This window comes from Diceros bicornis, chromosome 10 (genome assembly GCF_020826845.1).
Source record: "Diceros bicornis minor isolate mBicDic1 chromosome 10, mDicBic1.mat.cur, whole genome shotgun sequence".
Classification (NCBI taxonomy): domain Eukaryota; kingdom Metazoa; phylum Chordata; class Mammalia; order Perissodactyla; family Rhinocerotidae; genus Diceros; species Diceros bicornis.
The window spans coordinates 69,330,091-69,351,961 of NC_080749.1; the positions used below are offsets into that span (position 1 = coordinate 69,330,091).

At 40.8% G+C, this 21,871-nt stretch overlaps 1 protein-coding gene across 3 annotated transcripts in view; it reads left to right on the forward strand.

The window, feature by feature from the left end:
• The window catches only part of MFSD6 (major facilitator superfamily domain containing 6), a 70,526-nt gene that overhangs the window by 37,045 nt on the left and 11,610 nt on the right, over nt 1-21,871 (forward strand). For all 3 annotated transcript variants that reach the window (XM_058549434.1, XM_058549433.1, XM_058549435.1), the window contains one exon: nt 13,651-13,748. In XM_058549434.1, coding sequence (XP_058405417.1) covers nt 13,651-13,748 — 98 coding nt within the window. The remainder of the gene's footprint in view (nt 1-13,650; nt 13,749-21,871) is intronic.

Sequence of the window (21,871 nt, forward strand, 5' to 3'; positions counted from 1 at the left end):
TGTTTCAAATACAGACATGGCAAATCTTTGTGACACAAGATTTTTAAGTTAGAGTGGTCATTAATTTTTTGTGTGTGTGTGAAAAAGACCACCTTTTAAATTTCCTTCAAAGTTTGTTTAGCTGCATGACCTGAGTTAACCTTTCAGGGCCTTGATTTCTTCAACTGTAAAGTAGAATTAATGGTAGCTCTTGCCTTTCCTGTTTGAGAAGGTTATTGGCAGGAGTAAATAAGATACTAAGTGGGGAAAATGCGAAATAATTGGAGAACATTATGGAAATGTTAGTGTGGGGGATGGGCGTGGTGAGGGGCCTGCAGCAAGCAGGGGTCTCAAGACCACTGAGGTTGATGCTTTCTTCCTTATTTTCACAAAAAGAAGGACAGGAATGGTTTGAACAAAATCTGCTAGTCATTTGAAGAGCTCCTGTTTAAACAAAAAAAATAGAGCAGAATTTCTAGTCATAAAAGTTTATTAGTTGACAAGTTTCAGGCAAGAGTTTATTGTAATTGTTTTTGCAGTATTGTTTTTCTTGCTTGAAAAATCCATAACTTAATTTTCACTTCAGGGAAGATGTTTAGCATTGTGAGTTTGGATCACATTGAATTAAGTCTGAAAACTAGTGAAACTTCGAGAAAGAGAAAGAGAGGGAGATGACCTCAAAACCAGCGTTGCTGGAGTAGCTAAGACTCTTCACAGTGAGTTCTGTGGAGCCCTCTCAGGGATCAAGGGATGGGAAAGATGAGGGCTCCTTTCAGCTCCCTGGTGGAGTGAGCCCCTCTCAGGGACTTCCCGGGCTGGGCTGGAGACCTGCAGGGTTGATGAACACAGCCTGTGCCTGTGGTCGGACCTATCCAAGATGGGGACTCCTGGACAGACCCTGTCTTTGCTCTCTCCTTACAATCTTGGTAGCTGTGTTAGTGTGTGTGTGTGTGTGTGTGTGTGTGTGTGTGTGTGTGTGTGTGGTGTCCTTCCCTAGTTTCTGCTCCTTACCCAGCCCAAACCCTACAGTGAACTTCTGATTATTTGATTTCAAAGTCTGCCTGCTTAAGGCAGCCCATGTCCAGCCTGCAGGTGGGGGCAGAAATCCTGGCTCTCTGTGCATCCTGCCTCAGCATTGACACCAGAGGTTTCTGGGGCTACCTCAGCAGAAATGGTCTTTTGGCCCCATTTCATCTCATAACACCAAATTTTGCTTCTTCATCAACTTTTCTTTTGTGATCCAGGATATTGGGCGGCTGGTGAGCGGCATTTGCTTTTCTGTTTGCCTGTTACCTCATTCCTCCTAATGATTCATCGAAGTTTAAATTGTTAACCTTCTTCCAAAGCCAACTCAAACATACATCCAGCTTCCTTAATCCAGATGCACAGCTGTTACCAGAAGCGTAACTACACTATCACGGCCAGTCCCTGTCCCCGCTGGTCCAATCCAGAGGCGTTTCTTCAAGCCCTTGTCTAGGTTTGACTTCATGTAGGGACCTTGGAGTAGGCACATAGCACATTGTTGTTACCTCCTAAAAGAGCACTGTAGGGCAAGGGGGCAGGGACCTTGACCTTCCACTGGCCAACCAACTTTATGGCCCCATTCTACCTCTCTGAACCTCTGTTTCCTTGTCTTTATCAAGTAAGTGGGTTGGACTTGATGCTGTGGCTTCCTTTTGTTCTGACTTTAATGATCTAACTTTCTACTTTGGTTGGTGTTTGTATGTGAAAAACCACACATCAGACCTCACCCCTCCCTGACCACCCCCTCCAAGGACTCAGACTTCGAGTGGTTTTTGCTGATAAGTCAGAAATGTGCACAAATGTGCACAAAGCCATTCATGCAGACTCATGCAGGCCATGCTGTGACAGCAGACCGTCTAGCCAGTGATAGGGGGTGTGATTGATGATAGCAGTCACTGGGATCTGTATAGAGAATTTTCTTTCTTCAAAGCTAGTTGACTTGAATGGAAGTTAGAACCCTAAGCCTTAGACATTTTTCCATGTACTGGCTTGGACAGAATTTGTAAAAGACTTGGCTGCTCTTGTTGAAATATTTGCATTTTATTTAATGGTGGTGTACACATTTGTACAATGTTTTGCAGTTTTTTTTACATGCTTGTTTGATCTTTTCAAAACCCCTACTGTATAACCAAGGCAGTTATGACCATTCCTGAGAAAAGCCCACTTCCAGTGTACCTGTGCAATGGATTCCACCCCTTCAGCCAAGGTGCAGTGGGTACCCCACCGTGCTGCCCTTTGTGGAAACACGTTAATTAGCACTATTTGTCAGAGCTTTTCATATTACATCAGCCACTGGAAAAGTAAATAGCAATCTCCTAGATAACATAAATGAGTAAATATATCAGATTGGGTTGTACAAAATGCTGACAATCCTCCTCTAAGAGTACAGCCTCACCCTGACTTTAGAGGCCCTGGGAAGCTGCCACTGGTGTCAGATGCTCTTATTTCTGGTCCATGGAATAAATGGCTCTCGAGGAAAACACTGGCATTCTTTACTAAATTTTGCTTTATGTTGGAGTTCTAAGTAACCTTGGAGGTTATTTTTATGGGTTGAATTGTGTCCCCCGAAAATTCATATGTTGACGTCCTAACCCCCAGTACCTCAGAATGACTGCATTTGGAGACAGGGTCTTTAAAGAGGTAGTTAAGTTAAAATGAGGTCGTTAAGGTAGACCTTAGTATGGTAAACTGGTCTCCTTATGAGAAGAGGAGATTGGGACCCAGACACACACAGAGGGAAGACCATGTGAAGACACAGGGAGAAGTTGGTCATTACAAGCCAAGGAGAGAGGCCTCAGAAGAAAGTGATCCTGCCGACACGGTGATCTCGGACTTCTAGCCTCCAGAATTATAGGACAATAGATTCTATTGTTTAAGCCACCCAGTGTGTGGTATTTGTAATGGTAGCCGTAGCAAACTAGTACAGTCGTAGGCCTAGCTTCATCCCAGTTTAGGTTCCCTGCCCCCTAATCCTTGGCAGATGGTTACTTAGCCTTTGGGCACTTTCAGTGATGTGGAACTTGCTACCTCACAAGGTAGCTAAGATCTTGTGTCACACAGGACTCTCACTTGAGGTGGCAGAAAACCTTACCCAAAGTGGCTTAAGCAGAACAGGGAATGTATTGTCCAATTGAAAAATCTAGCAAATGGTCTGAAGTGTAGGTTTAACCAGGTCTCCAATAATGTGCTCAGAACCTGGGTCTGTCCATCTACTACCTCTGTCTCCTATTGGGTAGGCTTCATTCCCAGGCCTACACTGGAGGTCCCAGGCAGGTCCAGGCTCACATTTTCCTAGGATCAAGTCCAGCTGAAAAGAGAGAATGCTGCATTCCTTTAGTTCTTGCTTAGCAGCTAAAACAACAGTATCTATTGCACTGCCTGCCCGCAGGTCTGACTTAGGGCTAACAGAGCCCACTGCCTCTTAAGCAAAGCCCTTCACTCATTTGAATGTCCCTCCTCTGGTTTTGCCTCTCCAATTCCCTCAGGGATTTTCCCCAGAACATCTTATCCCAGACTCTCCTGTTTTTTCTTTCCCCTCCTTATTCTGACTCCCTTCTTTTTTGGTCAGTGATCTCTTAATTGTTCCCACTTCCTGCTGCGGTCTGGCCAAAGTCAAGAAGAGTGGGATTGGACCGGGCCAATGGTGTAGTGGTTGAGTTAGCGCACTCCGCTTCAGCGGCCTGGGGTTTGTGGGTTCAGATCCCAGGTGTGGACCTACACATTGCTCATCAAGCCATGCTGTGGTGGCATCCTATATACAAACTAGAGGAAGATGGGCACAGATGTTAGCTCAGGGCCAATCTTCCTCACCAAAAAGAAAAAAAAGAACAGTGGGATTATTATTTCCTTTTGGTTTGGTCATGATATTCCTTCAGCCTGATTTTTTTCTCCCCCTGAGGAATAGTCACCCTGACCTAACATCTGTTGCCAGTCTTCCTCTTTTTGCTTGAGAAAGATTCACCCTGAGCTAACATCTGTGCCAATCCTCCTTGAGGAAGTTTCACCCTGAGCTAACATCTGTGCCAGTCCTCCTCTATTTTGTATGTGGGTCACCACCACAGCATGGCCACCAACGAGTGGTGTGGGTCCGCACCCAGGAACTGAACCTGGGCCGCTGAAGTGGAGTGTGCCCAACTTAACCCCTAGGCCACAGGGCCGGCCCCCCATCAGCCTGAATTTTGATGAACTTGTTTAGTTCCCTCAAGTTTAGCTTAGGGCAAACTAAAACTCTTGAAGCCGTTTTCAAATTGATTGCTATGCCGAATGTCAGTGATTTTTCTGGAAATTACAGAATTTGTATTCTATGTGTACCTCAGGCCATTTCGTGGTAAATTTTTGAACAAAGTCATGGTGTGTGTGTATATGTGTGTACATTTGGTCATTTGACTTTTTCTTGACTTTTACCTAGATGGAAACCGTCAATGAACAGCATATTGTGTCTTGCAAGTGCTTGGGTTCCATTGATCAAGGTTCTATCTTATTTTAAACATCTTTGTTTTTCTACTTGGAGTTATGCACAATCTAAGAGAAAGAAGACAGATAAACTAAAAGAAAAGTGGAGAAATGTAAACATGGCTAGGAACCAGCACAGTGACCCTGCTGATGGTTACCATAATTGTACTCTTAGCTTAGCTTATCAGTCATTTGGAGAGGAAAGATTTGAAGGCAGCAAAATAGTGGATGACTTAAGACCAGCAGAGATTCAGACTCCACTTTTACCTTTTCTTTTTCTTTTTATAGCAGAAAAAATAGAAGGAAGTGTTGGTAGCTGCACTAAGCTACACAGCTAAATGAATGTTCTTTTCCCCACATTCAGTCTTCTGACATGCAGTGTGGTTCTTTTTTTTTTTTTTTGTGAGAAAGATCAGCCCTGAGCTAACATCCATGCCAATCCTCCTCTTTTTGCTGAGGAAGACTGGCCCTGAGCTAACATCTATTGCCAATCCTCCTCCTTTTTCTTTTTTTTCCTCCCCAAAGCCCCAGTAGATAGTTGCATGTCATAGTTGCACATCCTTCTAGTTGCTGTATGTGGGACGCCACCTCAGCATGGCCGGAGAAGCGGTGTGTTGGTGCACGCCTGGGGATCCGAACCCAGGCCGCCAGTAGCAGAGTGCGCGCACTCAACCACTAAGGCACAGGCCGGCCCCTGCAGTTGGTTCTTATGCTCTGTTCTACAAGGATGAGTCTGTGGCCAGCTACACCTGCTTGGTGATAGAAGCTCGGTGGCTTCCTGGGTCTCTGTTAGTGATTCCCTTGGCTATGCTGTGGTTAATATGGAAGTGCCACTGACCCTTTGAGCTTTGTGGCTTGTATGCTAACCTTACCCTTCTGGTGAGATAGGCCTGCGGGCACCCAAGAACCCTGTTATCTGCTTGTGCACATGTGTTGTAGATCCCTTGTGTGGTGCTTCCGGATGCCCCAAATAAGCAAACTGTAGTCAGCTATTCAGTGAACTATTGCTTATCCACGTAAATGACTTAATATTTATGTTCAACCACAGCCTATTAACGTTAATCAAAAATTTGTTGCCAAATATGGATATTCATTTTTTTATCATCTTAGTTCTAGGCCTCTTTTATAAGTCAATGATTTCTTTTACATACCCCTCACTTATTCCTATACCGTAATCCGGTATCTTATGTATACACACACACACGTATACATACACACACACATATATACACATACATAATATATACACACACACATATAAGTATAATATGTGCATAGTTTATATCTTGTTTACCACTGCCTACTTGGAACTTAGCACAAAGTGTGTTCAATAAATATTTGTTGAATGATGTTCTGTTTGAAGTATTCATATTTTACCTCTAGGCAATGATTATTTATTGAGTATCTGTACGTGTCAAGCACTGGAGATAAAGCTGAGCCAACATAATATGAAATAGTCCTCACCCTGCATGGAGCATACAGTCAGGTGTCGATGCATGGTTACAACTGAGATTAATAAGAGTTATGAGGAGATGTCCATGGTGCTGTGATCACGTAGAAAGGAGCTGAGTGAGATCTGCAGAGGGAGTGGGACATCAGGACACAATTGGGGATGGATGGGGACAGTGGCCCGTGGGTCCGTTTGTCATTCATATGGCTGGAGGACAGAGAGCTAGGCAGAGCATTGTGCCAGATAGACTACCAGGAGAGATGTTTTATAACAGAATCTTGTTTTGGTCAGCAGTTTTGATTCAAAGGTTCCCATTGTGTTACCTTCTGGGGATCTAGGTGGCTCTTGAAGCAAACGAGCACTTTTCTTAAGTCCATCTCAACAGACTGTCATTTTCTTTGTCTGGAAAAAATATGACTGTGGCAATGCTGCACAATTTCAGGTGCCTTTCTTAACTATGTGTATAACTATATGGTTTGCTCACACTTAATCTCATAGCAGATTCAACAGATAGGAATAATATTGAATATTACCATAGCTAGGATGTTGTATTGTTTTTAAGCCAAAACAGAAACCGAGATAATGATCCCTTTAGGTTGGAGAACCATTGGTCAAACGTCATACATTGTTGATTGTGCCTGTTTATAGCTACATGAAATACAGTGACTGATCTCTATTCCTTCTTTGAGAAAGTAGATATACACATGGGAAAAAATTCAGAGAATACTAAAAGATACCCAGTGAAGTCTCTCTCCTACCCCTGGGACAGTCCCCCAGTTCCCCTCCCTAGAGACCATCAGTGATATGAGGTTCTAGTGGATCCCTCCAGAGATGTTCTATTCACATGTTAAGCACATATGTGTATATGTAGTTCTCCTTTTCTGACATAAATATTAGAATACAATACTTACTATTCTGCAGTGACTTGTAGCTTGCTTTAGGTGACAGCATAAAGTAGTGGTTGGTGGATTAAAGATAAAATATAACATACTCACAACTTAAACATTATAAAACACAAAAAAATATGAAACATTTGCTAATCTTTTGATGTAAGGCCAAACCTTTTCTTTGAAAACAATTCTGCTGATTGGTGTTAAAACACCTATAATCTATGATTTCCATCAATTTTGGTTTCTTTGTTGTGGAACATGAACTTAAAAATACTTTCAAAACAATCTGAGAGCAGAATTCTTTTAGTTTTTTATGATTTTAATCCAAATTTTTTATGGTTGTCTTTCCCATGCCTAATGTGACAGGTTTTTTTTTTTCACCTTTTAAATCTTTATTGTTATATGATTATCAAAAAGTACGTAACTTACTATATAAACTCAAAATCTACAGAAATACACTCCTTAGACAGTGAAGAGCCCTGTAATCACACATCTCCAAGATAACCATCGGTTGTGGTTTGGTATCTGCCTTCTTCTAGATTTGTTTACGTGCTAATATAACTTGAATATGGACACACACACACACATACCATTTTGTGACACAGTGACCAGGAAGCCATTGTTTTAAGAGACTAATCCAGTGGTTCTCAACAGGAGGTATTTAGAAATGTGTGTAGGGACATTTGTAGTTGTTTCAGAGACTGGCGTTTAGCACCCAAGGGGCAGGGATCCTAAACATCCCACAATGAATGGGTGGATCTCATATGATAAAGAAGTGTACCATCCAAAATAATAGTGATCCATTGAGAAACACTGTTTTCATGAGAATAGTGCTTCTTTTTGCCCTCACGATTTATCAATTTATATAAGATTATATTAAATTACATTATTATAGCTTCACTGACCACTTGAGCAAGGCAAGCCCCTTTTGAGTACAGAGGAAAAAGACACAGTCCTTGCCTCCCTGAAAGTCACAATCTTCGTGTGTGTAACAGCTGCAGACTGTGACAAGTACTCTAAGGAAAACAAAGAGAGTAACAGAGGAATGGGGAAGATAGGATCAGTTATACCTGGAGACATCTGGGAAGGTTTCTTGGAAGGGATGATCCCTTTCAGGATAGGACTCTCACAATCAGAGGTACCAGTGCCAGAAGTCATGTCTTGGAAAAAGGGAGAGGTATGTCATCAGCCCTGCCACTTCTAGGTAAAGGTTTGGTCTGAGCATGAGGTGTGGTGGCTCCTGCCCCATTTTGCTCAGGTCACTGACTCTGTGGCCAGACTCCTCTCCTCTGGCTGCTTTTGCTACCATTGTGGCCTTAGAAGAGTCTACCATCATGTTAGCTTGGGTCGCTTGCTTGGGGTCGGGATTCCAAAGTATGCCAGCTATGATCCTTTCAAACCAGCCAGCCCTGGGAGTGTGACACAAGATGGCAGGAAATGCCATGGAGAGGACAAGAAAGGAGAGGGAAGACAAGAGATTCTAGACAGTTACAGTAAAACTCTATTGTGCTAGATGGGCAGAGAAATCCTGGCAGGACATCCACAGTAACATTACATCATGGAAGTTTGGTTGGGAGGAGAAAACAGGAATTTTGTAGACTAAAATTTAACTCTTTCAAGGCCTAAACCTTATGTTTTTTTTTTAAAGAGTTTGGATATATCTTTTCCTACTTTCTTAAGCTGACTATAGGGAACATCGTCTTCTTAAGGTCATCAGTATGAATCAGTGATTATGCTGGAAATAAGCCTTATTCTTGGGGAGGAGGGCACTGCTTACATTGAATGCTTACATTAAGCTCCAGAATCTTGACTGTAATTAGCAGCTGATGTCTGCCTGATCTAGAAAGACATCTGTAACAATATCTGAAGGAGTTTTTTATTGACAAGTTGATATAGACTATAAAAGGATGATCTGGGAATAATGGAACCCAACTTAAGGGTGAGACCATATGCTGTTTACCATACAGAAAACCTCAGCCGATTTGTATGTGAGGCAGACTAGACTGTGCTCCAAGTATCTGGTATTAATGACCAATTCTTTCTCATTAGGAACTGGTAAAAAACTCTAGCCAGGTGTTAGTTGAGGGAATTGTCCAAATGATCTGTGACCTGTTTGAAATGATGCTTTCTGAATCTTGGTGTATTGTTAGTCTGTCTTATCTCCCACTGTGCCCTTGAGCAACACTTGTACACACTGGAACATGTGCATCTTTATGTGAGGGCTTGTAACACAGATTGCAGAGCATTTTCAGTCTCTATCTGCAAATACTCCACTTCTGATTGATAAATACAGTCTTTCTCCAGGGTATTTTGTTTTTATTCAGTGTGTTTTCTTTTTTGAGGAACTTTTTTGTAGAGGCTTTGCAAAATGCTTGCTGCTGGTTCCTTGGGCTGAGACACTGGGTTCTCTGCGTGGTGCTGCTCCTTTGTCTCTCAGATCTGAGCGTTGCAGGATAATCCCACTTAGGTCTCTTTGCGGCTCAAGCCCTGTGTTGTCTTTGGAATAAAGAATAATTTCCTGACTGGAAGAGTTCTCTCATCTTTTTGTAAATCCTTAGACTTTGATCCTTAGATCTTTCAGGTAGCCTCTCTGTCTGCAAACGCTTGGGCTGTTATGGTTAACCTTTGTTCCCATTGTCCCCTCTGCCTGTTCCCATTGTCCCCTCTGCCTGTGATGCTCTTCCTGCCTTCTTTGTCCAGTTACTTCTAACCCACGTGTCCCTGGGCCCCCAGGGGTAGCTAAGGGCCTCTCCTTTGCGCTCCCATAGCTCTTTGTGCACCCGTCTTAGAGTATTATATTTAACTTACTTGCTTATATGTCCATCTCCCCACTAGACTGTAAGTTCCTTGAAGGCAAGGAGGATTTCTCTTCATTTTTAGTCCCCTTGAGTACAGCATAGTGTATGGTACCTAGTGCGATCTCAATAAATGTTTACTGAACAAAATTCTTGTTCATTGTGGTTTAGAGGAGTTCTCAGGGGGTATTCAGCCATGTTATAGATGGTGGGGCATCATAACTAACCTATACTCTGGTAGGAATTGCAAATCACTCACAATTAATTATATCTATATCTTGAATACTATCTGTCTGAAAAAAAAAACTACTAGTCTTATTATAAGATAATCACCAACCAACTTACCCTGCCAATACTGTGAATTGTGGTTGTATAACAAATTGGAATCTCCTAAGCACTTTTTCTCCTACTGCTATATTTTGCTCAAATACAGAATCAAGGTGTTTGACAAATGATTTGGGTTTTCCATGGTGGAGTATTGAGGAATCATTTGCTCCTTGCCAATTGTGTTCCTCTGTATAGGTTATGTTCACTTAGACTGAGTACCTGCTCTAAAATTGCCTTTATTTCTTGTCTACTTTTATACTTACTGACTTCCTGTTGTGAAATAGAAAGCATTGAGTTGTTTCTGAGCTTTTTCATTGTAGGTGTTCAATAGTTATCTGTATCTCGCTGAGAGGCATTTTCCAGACTAGTCTTCTGTATTTCCAGACCTCATAGTGCCCAGGAAAATTGTAGGACCCCAAACATGTGCTCTATATTCAGCATAAAGAATTTGATTGTTCAGAAGATGATCTAATAAAACATATTATAAATTCCTTTTTATTAGCAAATCCTTAATTTCATAGACTGTGCATGTATTCGTTTGCTAGGGCTGCCATAACAAATCACCACAGACTGAATGGCTTAAAAAAACAGGAATTTATTTCCTCATAGTTCTGGCAGCTAAAAGTCCAAGATCAGAGTATCAGCAGGGTTTGTTTCTTCTGAGGACCTCTCTCCTGGGTTTGTCTTCTTCCAGTGTCTTCACCTGGTCTTTGCTCTGTGCCTGTCTCTGTCCTAATCTCCTCTTATCAGGATACCAGTCATACTGGGTTAGGGCCCACCCATAAGACCTCATTTTACCTTAATCACCTCTTTAAAGGCCTTTTCTCCAAATGCAGTCACACTCTGAGGTACAGGGGTTAGGACTTGGGGCTTCAACATATGAATTTTAGGGGGACATAATTCAGCCCATAACAGTGAATGATATGGCAGTTTAAATAGCCCATTCAGATATTAAAGAGATTCTCAGATTGCTGAAATATTTTTCAGTGATTATTCAATAAATACATGTGTGCTTCTTTCCCTTTTCATAGATCAAAATGCTGCTTTCCTTTCTGCTCATAATTTACCCTTGCTGATTTCTTGAGGCCACTGGCTTCCGCAGAATGGTTGGTGAGGAAGGAATGCTAGTACTCGTCTCTCTTTTGGGATTCTGGGATGAAAGTTTTGTTAGAAACCAAAGGGATGCTTGGATACTTTTCTTTAAAAAAAAAAAAAATAATGCTACCATTTATTGAGTGCTTATTTTGGGCGACTCACTGTGTTGTAATGATCACAAGAAGCCTGCAGAGTAGATGTTCTTATCCCTACTTGACATATGAGAAAACTGAGGCTCAGAGAGGTGACGTAACTTGCCCTGGATACTTATTTCACTCTTTCTCCTTTAAGGCACCTGTGTGGTCCTGAAGGACCATCAGTGGTGAGATTAGAAATGTGGGAGAGAAGCAAAGGATATATCAAGCTTGTAGCCACTCAGCTTGTTGGTGGCAATCCGAGACGTAAGGGTCCCAGAGGTTTCAGACTCCAGTGACTGAATTCCACATGGGTAGATATTTGAGGCATAGCACAATCTACCTCTTAAATCTGGCTGATTGACTTGGGGTTACTTTAGGCCCAACCTTTGGACTGTGGCCTGGAGTGAGTAACGGTTGTCATGGTAATCCTGAATCAGAGGTGGGCTGAAAAGAAAGGTTCAGGATAGGCAATATGAACACAAGGAAGATGTATTAAGAAATTTTTTTTTTATGATGGGATTATGGGCAAGTATTACTGGGAGCTACTTAGAATGAGCTAAACCAGTGGGTGTTCACCCTGGCTCAGTATCTGAATAACCAGGGGAGCTTGCAAAAGCACAATGCCTGGGTTTCAACCCTAGACATGTTTACTGAGAGGGGTGTGGGCCTCGACATCTGTAGTTTTAACAATTACCTGAGTAAATCTCATGTACAGCCAAAGTTAATAAGAAATAATGAGCTAGGCCAGGGATGGCAAGCTATGGCCCATGGGGCAGATCTGGCCTGCTGCTTGTTTTTGTATAGCCCTTGAACTAAGAGTGGTTTCTACACTTTGAGTGGTTGAAATAAATCACAAGGAGAATAATATTTTGTGATACATGAAAATTATATGAAATTTAAACTTGGGTGTTCATAATTCACATTTTATTGCAACATAGCCATCCATGCTCATGCATTTACAAATTGTCCCTGGTTGCTTTCATGTTAAAACAGCAGAGTTGAGTAGCTGCAGGAGACCTACAAAGCCTGAACTATTTACCCTGTGGCCCTTTGTAGAAAATGTTTGCTGACCCCTGAGTTAGGCTAAGTCAAGATCATCAACAGAGCTGGTTTAGAACTTAAATAGGAGACAGGTTTGTGTAACTTGTGTGTTTGTGTAGTGTATTTTGCATTTCCTGTGGGTTTTGTTTTTTTCTAGCGGAGGGACCCAGGTTGATGGATCTGTAGGAAGTTTGTTCAACAAATTTTTTATCAAACAGGATTGAAACATATACTTTTTTCCTTAAAACATGCAACTGCAAAGAACATACTGTCCACAGACTATGATAACCTAGACCTCTTCAATAGTGGGGATCTCCTAAATCCCTTCTAGTATCCATTTCCTATCCCATCCCCACCCACTCAACCCTATTTTAGTCTTTCCCCCATCCTTCTGTTGCATATTTGTGTTTAATACCAGCCGGATGCCTCAAAGCATTTCCTTTCCTTGATCCAATGTTGGAAAATGAGTACAGTGTTTATAGGAATGATTTTAATATAAAAATATCGTTGAGTAAGATTAGGAAAATACCACTGATTGCCATATTGGTTTATTTCTTTTACCTTCTAGTTTTCATCCACTTGAGTTTAGAAAACAAGAAAAGCATTAAGATTAGGAAAATTAACAGAAAATGGAAAACAACCGAGAAAGAGAAATCCCTACCATCAGATTGTGTTTTGTACAGAGAAGCAGCCACAGTTTGTTTCCAAACCAGCCCGTCCAGTTCAGAAAGAGAGAGATGGTAACCCTATGCTTGGATGCACCACTTGAAGCCTTTGTTTATTTTGTTTTTATTCATAATTTTGGAGATGGTGATTGGGAAAGTGAGAGGTTGATATATATTTATCAGTTTTATAAGCATATGATATGGATTTTTAAAAAAAATAACATGTATCAATTGAACTGATAGGAAGACGTATTTGATTTTCAAATAGTTTATTATTCATCATTGGATGATAGTTTTCCATGACCTTGAGAGTCTCCTTGTGAAACTGCTTGGTGTCTTGGGCATTGCAAGTGAGGCCACATTCATATTCACATGTTCTCATTTTTATCCTGTCCTTCCCCCATCATAGTGAAGTGGCTATAATCCCAGGCGTATTTACCCTACAGCCACCTGGAAGGAAGCCAGCAATGTCATTACAGATGGCAGTGTGCCCAGACTATCTTAAAAAAGCATCGTCTCTGCTACTAATTAAGTTTCAGGAAGGATGATGTTCCCTTTTATATTAACAAGCGTTTTGAAAAGGCTCAGGGCAGATATATTAGAAGCAATCTTCTTGTTCCTAAGAGTTCATGGTTAAATTTAATTGTCCTTTAGCTTCCCCTCTCCTAAGTTTGGAACACTGTGTGCTGGATGATGGATAGTTTGGGCATGGGAAAAAGTAGGTAATATTTGCATGTTTTATGTCTCATAGCAGGGCCTCAACTTATTTATTTATTTATTTTTTGCTGTTGTTAGGGTTCTGTACATTGGCCTGGCCTGCAATACAGCTCGCTATATTTATATTTCCTACCTGGAAAATGCCTGGACTGTTCTCCCCATGGAAGTTCTTCAAGGTAAGTTAACAGCTGGAATTAGAATTATTTTTCTACCTGACTGAGCTGTGACTATGTAAAAGTTCAGTGGCCTTTAGCATCTGACTCTACAAAGGAAGGGTGGACTTACTGTTTTATATGATTTTGAAGTGGTTGTTAAGGAAGAGGTGACATCAGGAGGCCTGGTCCTTCATTTACGCTGAGTGCTGTTCTGTGTTTGTTGAGCTAAACAAAGCTGGATTCGATCCACACCCTTGTGATTAAAGAAAGAAAGAGGAACTCTGGAATGAACCTTAGGTACAGTTGTGAGGCATACGCATCCAAAGGTGGTTTTAAATGTAAAAGGATTTATCTTTTAAAGATTTTGGTGTTTTTGCTTTTGTAGGTTAACTATACTTATTGAACAAAGGTTGCTGTAATTATTTTATTTCTTCAGTTACTTTTATCATATCTAATGATTTATAACTAAAGCTTTATAGTCAGGCTGTTGTTTTTTCATGAACATTTAAAATTTTTGCTTAAATATTCTGGCCTGAGTTCTTCTCTTTCTCCAGTTCCTCACTGGACTGTTTTGCCTTCAACATATAACTTTGAAAAACTTTCTGGGTGGCTCTTGCCATGTAGCTTAAGAACAATGGATTTCTGTTCAAAGCCGTGTTAGTTCATATAATCCAGAATATATACTGAAAATCCCTGTTAGCAGCTTGTTTAAACCATTTTGTGGTTGGCATTATGGTTAAAATAAAGGTTCAGGATAAGATCACTGGAGTTGAGGTCTTCTGAGACAGTCCAGGCTCCTAAATCATTAATTATACTAAATAGTCTGTGATTATATACAATTTCATTAGCTTTATAGATTGCCATTATCATTTTCCCTAACCCTGAGGATGCAAATGCAGCACAATCAACATAATTAATTTCTTGTCATGGTATCTAAGATGAAAGGCTCACATCTAAACAAAATGTACAAAATGCAAGCTCATTTATCAAATTCTGTTGTGGTGTTGAAAAAAAACATCTATCCTAATTGAAAGGAGATATAATTTATATTCACAATAAAATTATAAAATTCAAATATATACACACTTTAAAGGTGCTTTTCTCAGGTCTGATGCAGTGCTGTAATTCATGAAAGGAGATTTTTGTTTATAAATATATAGAAATTGGAAATTTGGTCTTATAATAAGTTATTGTTCGTAAGAATTAGAACTCAGGAAGAGTCTTATGGTGGGGCATACATCTCAGCGTTGTGTCATTAAGGATAACAAAGCAGGGCCGGCCCCGTGGCTTGGCGGTTAAGTGTGCCGCTCTGCCGCTGGCAGCCCGGGTTCGGATCCCGGGCGTGCACCGACGCACTGCTTCTCCCGCCATGCTGGGGCCGCGTCCCACATACAGCAACTGGAAAGATGTGCAGCTATGACATACAACAATCTACTGGGGCTTTGGGGGAAAAAAATAAATAAATAAAATCTTAAAAAAAAAAAAAAAGGATAACAAAGCACTAAATATGAACTACAGGAAAGAATTGTGCAATATGCAACACAGTTCTTAGAATTTCCCACCTCTAGTTCCTATTCTAGACTCACCTGACTTAACTGTCTTATTTACTGGTATGCCACAGTGTGCAGACTCTATTTAAAAAAACTGGTACGCCTACAGAGAAGAAAGTATATTGTAATAATATATGCATGTACCTTTTTTCTCCTTTTGATTTGATATGAATTAGATGGAAAAGGACAGTTTGCATAAGTGACTCAAGAAGAGAGAGAAGGTTTTTTCTGAAAGGGTTAAAGGAACAACAGAAGAAATTTATAAGAGGGAAGAAACAAATGCTGTTATGAATTGAAACTCTTTTTTCCTGTTAATTTACCCAAGATATATAAACAGCTACCAAAAGTCAGGCAGCATGCTGGGTGCTAGGAATGTAATAAAAAGCCAATATATTAACTTACGCCCCAAGGCCTCACCATCTGTTCTGGAAGCCAGATGTGTCAACACATAATTGCTATGCAGTGTGTTAGATGGAATTAGAAAAAATGTGCTAGGTAACAGAGAAGGAGCTCCATGGAAGGATTAGCTTTGTGAAGCAGGAGTGGGAGGATGAAGATATTATTGAAAGATTCCCCAAGGAAATCACATGTGAGCTGGATTTTGAAGGGTGAATGGGAATCCACCAGGTAGCCTAAAGAGAGCGGCCATTTTGGCATAGAGAAGAGCCGTGTGCCACAGCTCAGAAGTGGAAAGCAGGAGGGCATCTTCAGGGAACCTCAGTGATATGCTGTGGCTTTATCATCCCAAGCTGGCCACCCAGGACGTATTTTTATAATACTTATGTGTGCCTCAGGGCGATTACCTCAAGATTTAGGGAGCTGGCCATGTTCTGAATCTAAGCAGGAATTCTGCGTCCCGCGGCAGGCTGCAGTTTATACCCGTGTGTTTCATTTTATTCTCCCTTGTGCCAGTAGAAACCTAGGTACTGATCTGGAGCGAGTAAAAAGGGGAATCTGTAAACACATAGAGTCTCCTTGTCTTGCCGAGGGCTCTGTGACCAGTTGCACAGAGCTCTTTGTGTCTAAAAGTGGAGGAGACAGTTTCATTCCCTGGCAGAAGTGACTGCTAGTGTTTTGGCTGTACAACAATAACAAAATCCCTTGCCTTTGTCTGAGCCATGCTCCCTCCGTGGAAAATAGTGCATCATCCATGTGGGATAAATCCTGCGTCACAGGAATACGCTTCTGACGGAAAAGGTTTGTTTTGCCATTCTGGATTCTTCCACCCTCACAAGTGTTGTCCAAATGACTTTCAAGTCTCTGTGCTGAAGGCAGCTCTATTCAGGAGGCAGTAAAGACAAGAAATAATGATGACAAAACACTGAATGATTTAATTACAGGACAAGCCCACTGTCAGGATAGATGCCCCTTAATTCCTTGACTGGAATTGCTACTTGCTGTTTACCAAAGACCTAGACTTAGGAGGGGGAGGGTTGGGGAGTGGGATGTTGGCTCTGATCACTGATGATCTTGACACTGAACAGTCAGCACTTCCATTCTTTGATTCCCAACCACTGCCACACAAGAGGATTGTCTTAAAAAATAGGGTTGAGGTCTGTCTTCTCATTCTGTCACTCCTTTGCCTCATCTCCGAAACATCGTGAGAAATAGTACCACCTAGTGGGCAGCTGAAGGGGAGGAGACGAGGGATGGGCTTTGTTCCATATCTCCTGCTGCCCGTCTCTTCCTCTTTGGGGAGTTGCATGTAACTAATGGAGGAGCGTTCCTTGTTATCCTTCATTCCTTGGAGCTCTTGATCATCATCGCAGCATTCATCTCAGGTCACGTTGGTAATAATTAGCAGATGGGATGAGGATGAAGCAGATTTCCTTCTCTCTGGGCCCCTAGGAAGGAGGCTATGCACGTATATATTTGGGGATCAGAGTAAGACTATTGGATGCTGTTGGGAATTGTGAGGATGTTTCTTTCCCACGATCTTTCTCACGTTTAGCCAATATTCTCTTGCAGCCTTATCCTTTTAGCATTTCAGCTTCCATTTGCAGCAACTGTGTTGTTCTGTAGGTGACTGGTGGCACCAGATAAGGAAGCAGAAGACATATTTCTTGCCCATAAGGGGCCTGCATTTTATTTTAAAAAAGAGACAATGAGTCTAAGTGCCTAAAAGCATTGCTGAGTGGAGTGGAGGACGTGGAATAGTTAATATTTATTTCTCAAGATCTCATTTTAAAAACTCATGGGAATTTTCTCCTTTACTTTTGTACAAGAAGTATTGAAGCCTTCATGATTGTGATCAGGAGTATCCACATTTGATAAAAATCAAGCCCGGATTTGTTACACTTCTTCCTGTGCAGGTGCTGGTTGTGAATCCTTGTAAGACTTTGAGATGAAGGTGATCAAAATTATTCTTACTACTGAAATGTATTTAAGGAGAGTAAGGCCCGCCCGGGGCTGCTGTAACTAAAGAGATCCTTTCGAGGTACTTGAATTAATGGCTCAAGCACTGAAGGGTGAAAATGAGGTCTGTGTCAGGCCTTTCTCTGCGGGGTGCTCCATAAGAGGGAGCCAGGTGAAGATTGTGATGAAAGATGGTTTTTTAATCTCACCAGTAGGAGGGCTTGAGCTGTCATTTCTGAAGATTTTCTCTCTTATTTAGTATGCCTGTTCAGCCAGTAGAACCATGTTTTCCTTCCCCTTGTGTTCTGGAAGACCATGGAGAAATCATGAAAGGATTACTGTGCAGCCCTTATCTGACAGTGGAAATTCTAGACATGATTCCAATCCGTTATTATCATATTGGAAATTTTCTGTCTGGCTTAACCCTTGAAACATAAGTAGCTTGCCACATGAATACATAGGATAGACAAAAGCTCTAAGTTTATGATTTCAATCAATAAATTGGCATGTGAAAGTCATTGGTGTTATTGTTAAAATTTTTAATCAGAATAGTCTTATAAATTATAATAGAGCAATTTTATTCTTTGTCACTCCCGTGCTTTACAGTTATTAAAAGTTCTTATAAAACATTTTCTTCAAAATAGACATTATTTTGTCCATTTAGAAATCATTTTAAATGTCTTCTGCTCCAAGAATCCTTTTCTGGCAATCGCATCCCACTCTTAGCTCTTCCTTTTCTGCGTTGTTCTCAAATTTATGGACTGTGTTACATAGTTTAGCATTTAATTGCTACCCAATTATTGTACAAACACTAGTTTTACTTCCTGACTTAGTTTTAACTCTGAAATGCAAAGACCATGCCTTATACTTTTTTAATTCTCCAAAGAGACATGCACATAGGAAGATACACTATAAATGCTTGTTGTTTGATGGATTTTACAGTCCCCTGTAAAATGTACTATACGCAATATTTTCTAATTTTTAAAGCTCTTGAATAATATAGGAAGTTCTATCTCAAAAACTTATAAATATGTGAAGAAAATCTCTAAACTAAATTTAAAAGCTAAACCTTTAATATGATAGCTTTTTCCTAGGATACCATCCTGCCCTCCATTGCACATCTGTAAAAACATCAGCGTATTTGAATCGTTTACTTAGTTAAGCTCTCACCTCATTCTATAAATTACTTGAGGCAGCTTACCAAAATAGGAATAATCTGGAAACCATAAAGTGCTTAGGCTTGAATTAGACTGTCTTGTATTCCAGCTCCCCAACCTCAAAGCTCTGTGTTTTTGGACAAGATGTGCAGTCTCTCTAGGCCTCAGGCTCTCATGCTGTAGAGTACGCTGATGTGAGTATTAAACTAATCCATGGGAAGTATTTAGCACATTACCTGCACATAGCCTTCAGTAAATATTAAATAATTTAAAAATAACAATAAGAGTAAAATAAAAAATTATAAATAAATAAAAATCAGGACCGGGGAAATGTGATTTAGAAGATTCTACTCTGAGAGGTTAAATGGCAATTATGTATGAAAGCCTGGCCATAAATGACTAGTCAGTGCACACTGTTCTTAAAGTTATCTTTGGGGAAGTGGAATTTTTACTGGCTTTGATATAAAAGCAGTTCTCATGTGCGGCTTCATATGGGGGATGCTGAGCATGTAGTGTACAGTGTTGCTGAGTCTTGGCATTAAACACAGTCAGTTTTGGGTGGCAGTCTCCTAAAACCTGCTTTAAGGTATGCCGAAGGCATGATGCCAGCATGTAAAATTCACAAGGGCCCCCAAAACATCTTGTATGAGCTACAGACCTTTTTTTAAGTAACTCACATGTCTTCTTTTAACTTGCAAGGTGAAGCTTATAGAACCTTAATTTCCTCTGTCCATTGTTACTCATACATGGGATTTGGAAATTTTCTCCAGCCTTACCCAGGGTACCTTTTGTCCACAAATGCTCACTTCCTTGTATCCCAACATGCAGACCACTGCCTGCTTAGTTTCATTTCAACCTTCTTGTGCTCAGCTGCCGGTTTGTGTCTAGCCCTGTGCTAGGTGCTGATATGTTTATTCTCCTCAGGGAGCTCAGTCTGCTCCTCCTTTCAGGTAAATCTTGCTCCTTTTCACCCATCAGACCGTAAGCTCCGTGGTGGTTAACGACATGTTTTCTATGTCTTCATATTCTCAAAGAACAGCAGGCTATCTGGCGCATAGTCCCAGATAGATGAATGCGTGAAGGAGATTCTTGTGGTGCTGTACATTGGTGGATGTGGGAGCATTGGTCTTTAACAATAATTATTGCCTGTCTTATATAAGGTTTCTTTCATCTGACACACAGAAGGTTCATGCAGCTGCTGCTAGGTCCATTGCTCTTTGTAGGGTCCTCTGCTATTTTTGGAAGGGGTATTGCTGTTGGTGGCCCTGACTTTGGCAGAGATATTGGCTTGCTGTTCACCTGCTGTTTCCTTTTCTTCATGGACATGCAGCTAGACTCTGTCTCCCAGCCTGCCTTGCAGTTACGTGTGACCATATGACTGATTCTGCCCCGTAGCATGTGAGCGGAAATGATGTGTGTCACTTCTAAACCCAGCCCATAAAATTTCCCATGTGCCATCCTCTCCTCCTTCCTCTGCCAGCTGGATATTGGTACCCAGGGTAACCAGGTATTGAAGATGGCAGAGTCTGTGCAGCCTGGGTCCCTGAATGAGTATGTGGAGCAGAGCTGTTACTCTTCCTGTCCCGTGTCCATTGGACTTTACACGAGCAAGAAAACAAAACATCTAATGTGTGCAACCACCAAGATTCCAAGGTTTATTGTTGCAACAGCTAGCATTACCTTAACCAATACAGCTCCTTCTTTTACTGCCTGCCCAATGGAGGCCTTTTCTTAGGAGGCCATTTCTTAACTGATTTTTACCGGGTTGATCTTTCAGAAGCTTTTTTATCCCAGCATTTGACAGGTACACTGCACTAATTGAAATGTACGCTTTTGTCCATCAACTGAAAAGATTTGTTGCAACTGATTCAGTGTGCTAGTGTTAAAGGAATACTTATGTTTTGTTCAGTAAGCACAAGTCAGTGGCAGAAGCAAGAAAAACAAAACAAAATAAAACATCCTATTTTCCCCAATACTTTGATTGTGAGTTCTCACCCCTCCCAGCCATTGTGATGTGATTTCCCCAAGCCAAGCAGCATTTTGCCAAGAGCAGCTGTCCACTGGGGAAGAAAGGATTTATTTTTGCTCATACATGCCATTTATTGCAATAGACTGTTCTTGTAGGTCAAGACTGAATAATCTTGAAATGCATGTTGCAGAATCAGATTCCGATGTTGAATATTATAATGAGTTATTTGGGGTATATGAAAAACAATAATATTTATGATATGAACTCTTAAGGAGGGAAGGGAAGAAGGTAGTAAGAATATACTTTTTTTTAAATTGGTAGATTGTTGGGCATGTTCGATATTATCAACAAAACTTCTCAAAGTAGATGATTACATTTACTATAGAATACTTTTAATACTGGTTGTGAGGATGTATAGTGTAGTACTTAAGTACTAAATTTCTGAACTTAGATTCTTTGGGTTCAAATCCTGTGACTTTGGACAAGGCACTTTAGTCTCTCTGTGCCTCGATTTCCTTTTTGGAAAATGAAAAAAAAAATAGTACCTATTACTGGGAGGAATAAATGAGATAATCTATGTAAAACACTTAGCACAATTCCTGGCAGAGTAAGCTGCTGTAATAGTATTATTAATGAAAAAAAAATTTAATGTTAATCACTAATGTTTCTAATGATTCTAGGTTATTCAAATGTACTGTATCCCTAAACAGCTAAGGTCTTGGCAGTAGGTAGCGTGAAAATCCCTGTGTTTCTGTTAGGCCTTGGAGATAATCCTGAGGGATCCCAGTAAAGGTAGGGAAGGCCTGAGAAGCTAAGTTTCTGTGACCTGTGTGGTTGTTGAGAGTCGTTCATTTCCAGTTAACATAGTTATTAAGCACATGTTACGTGAATTGGTATTCTGTTGCCACTCACAAATATCAGTAGTTTTGTGACAAGTGGCCAAGGAAGGATGAACACATATTGCAAGGAGAGTCAATTTGTATGCCTTTATCATCAGTTACTATTATCAGTCAGGGGAGTAACATCTTTTTCTTCTTACTATTTGATCCACTGCCTTAGTTATCTCATACTAAAAAGTTTAAAAGTTTGTAGCTCTAGTGTAAACATGCCACT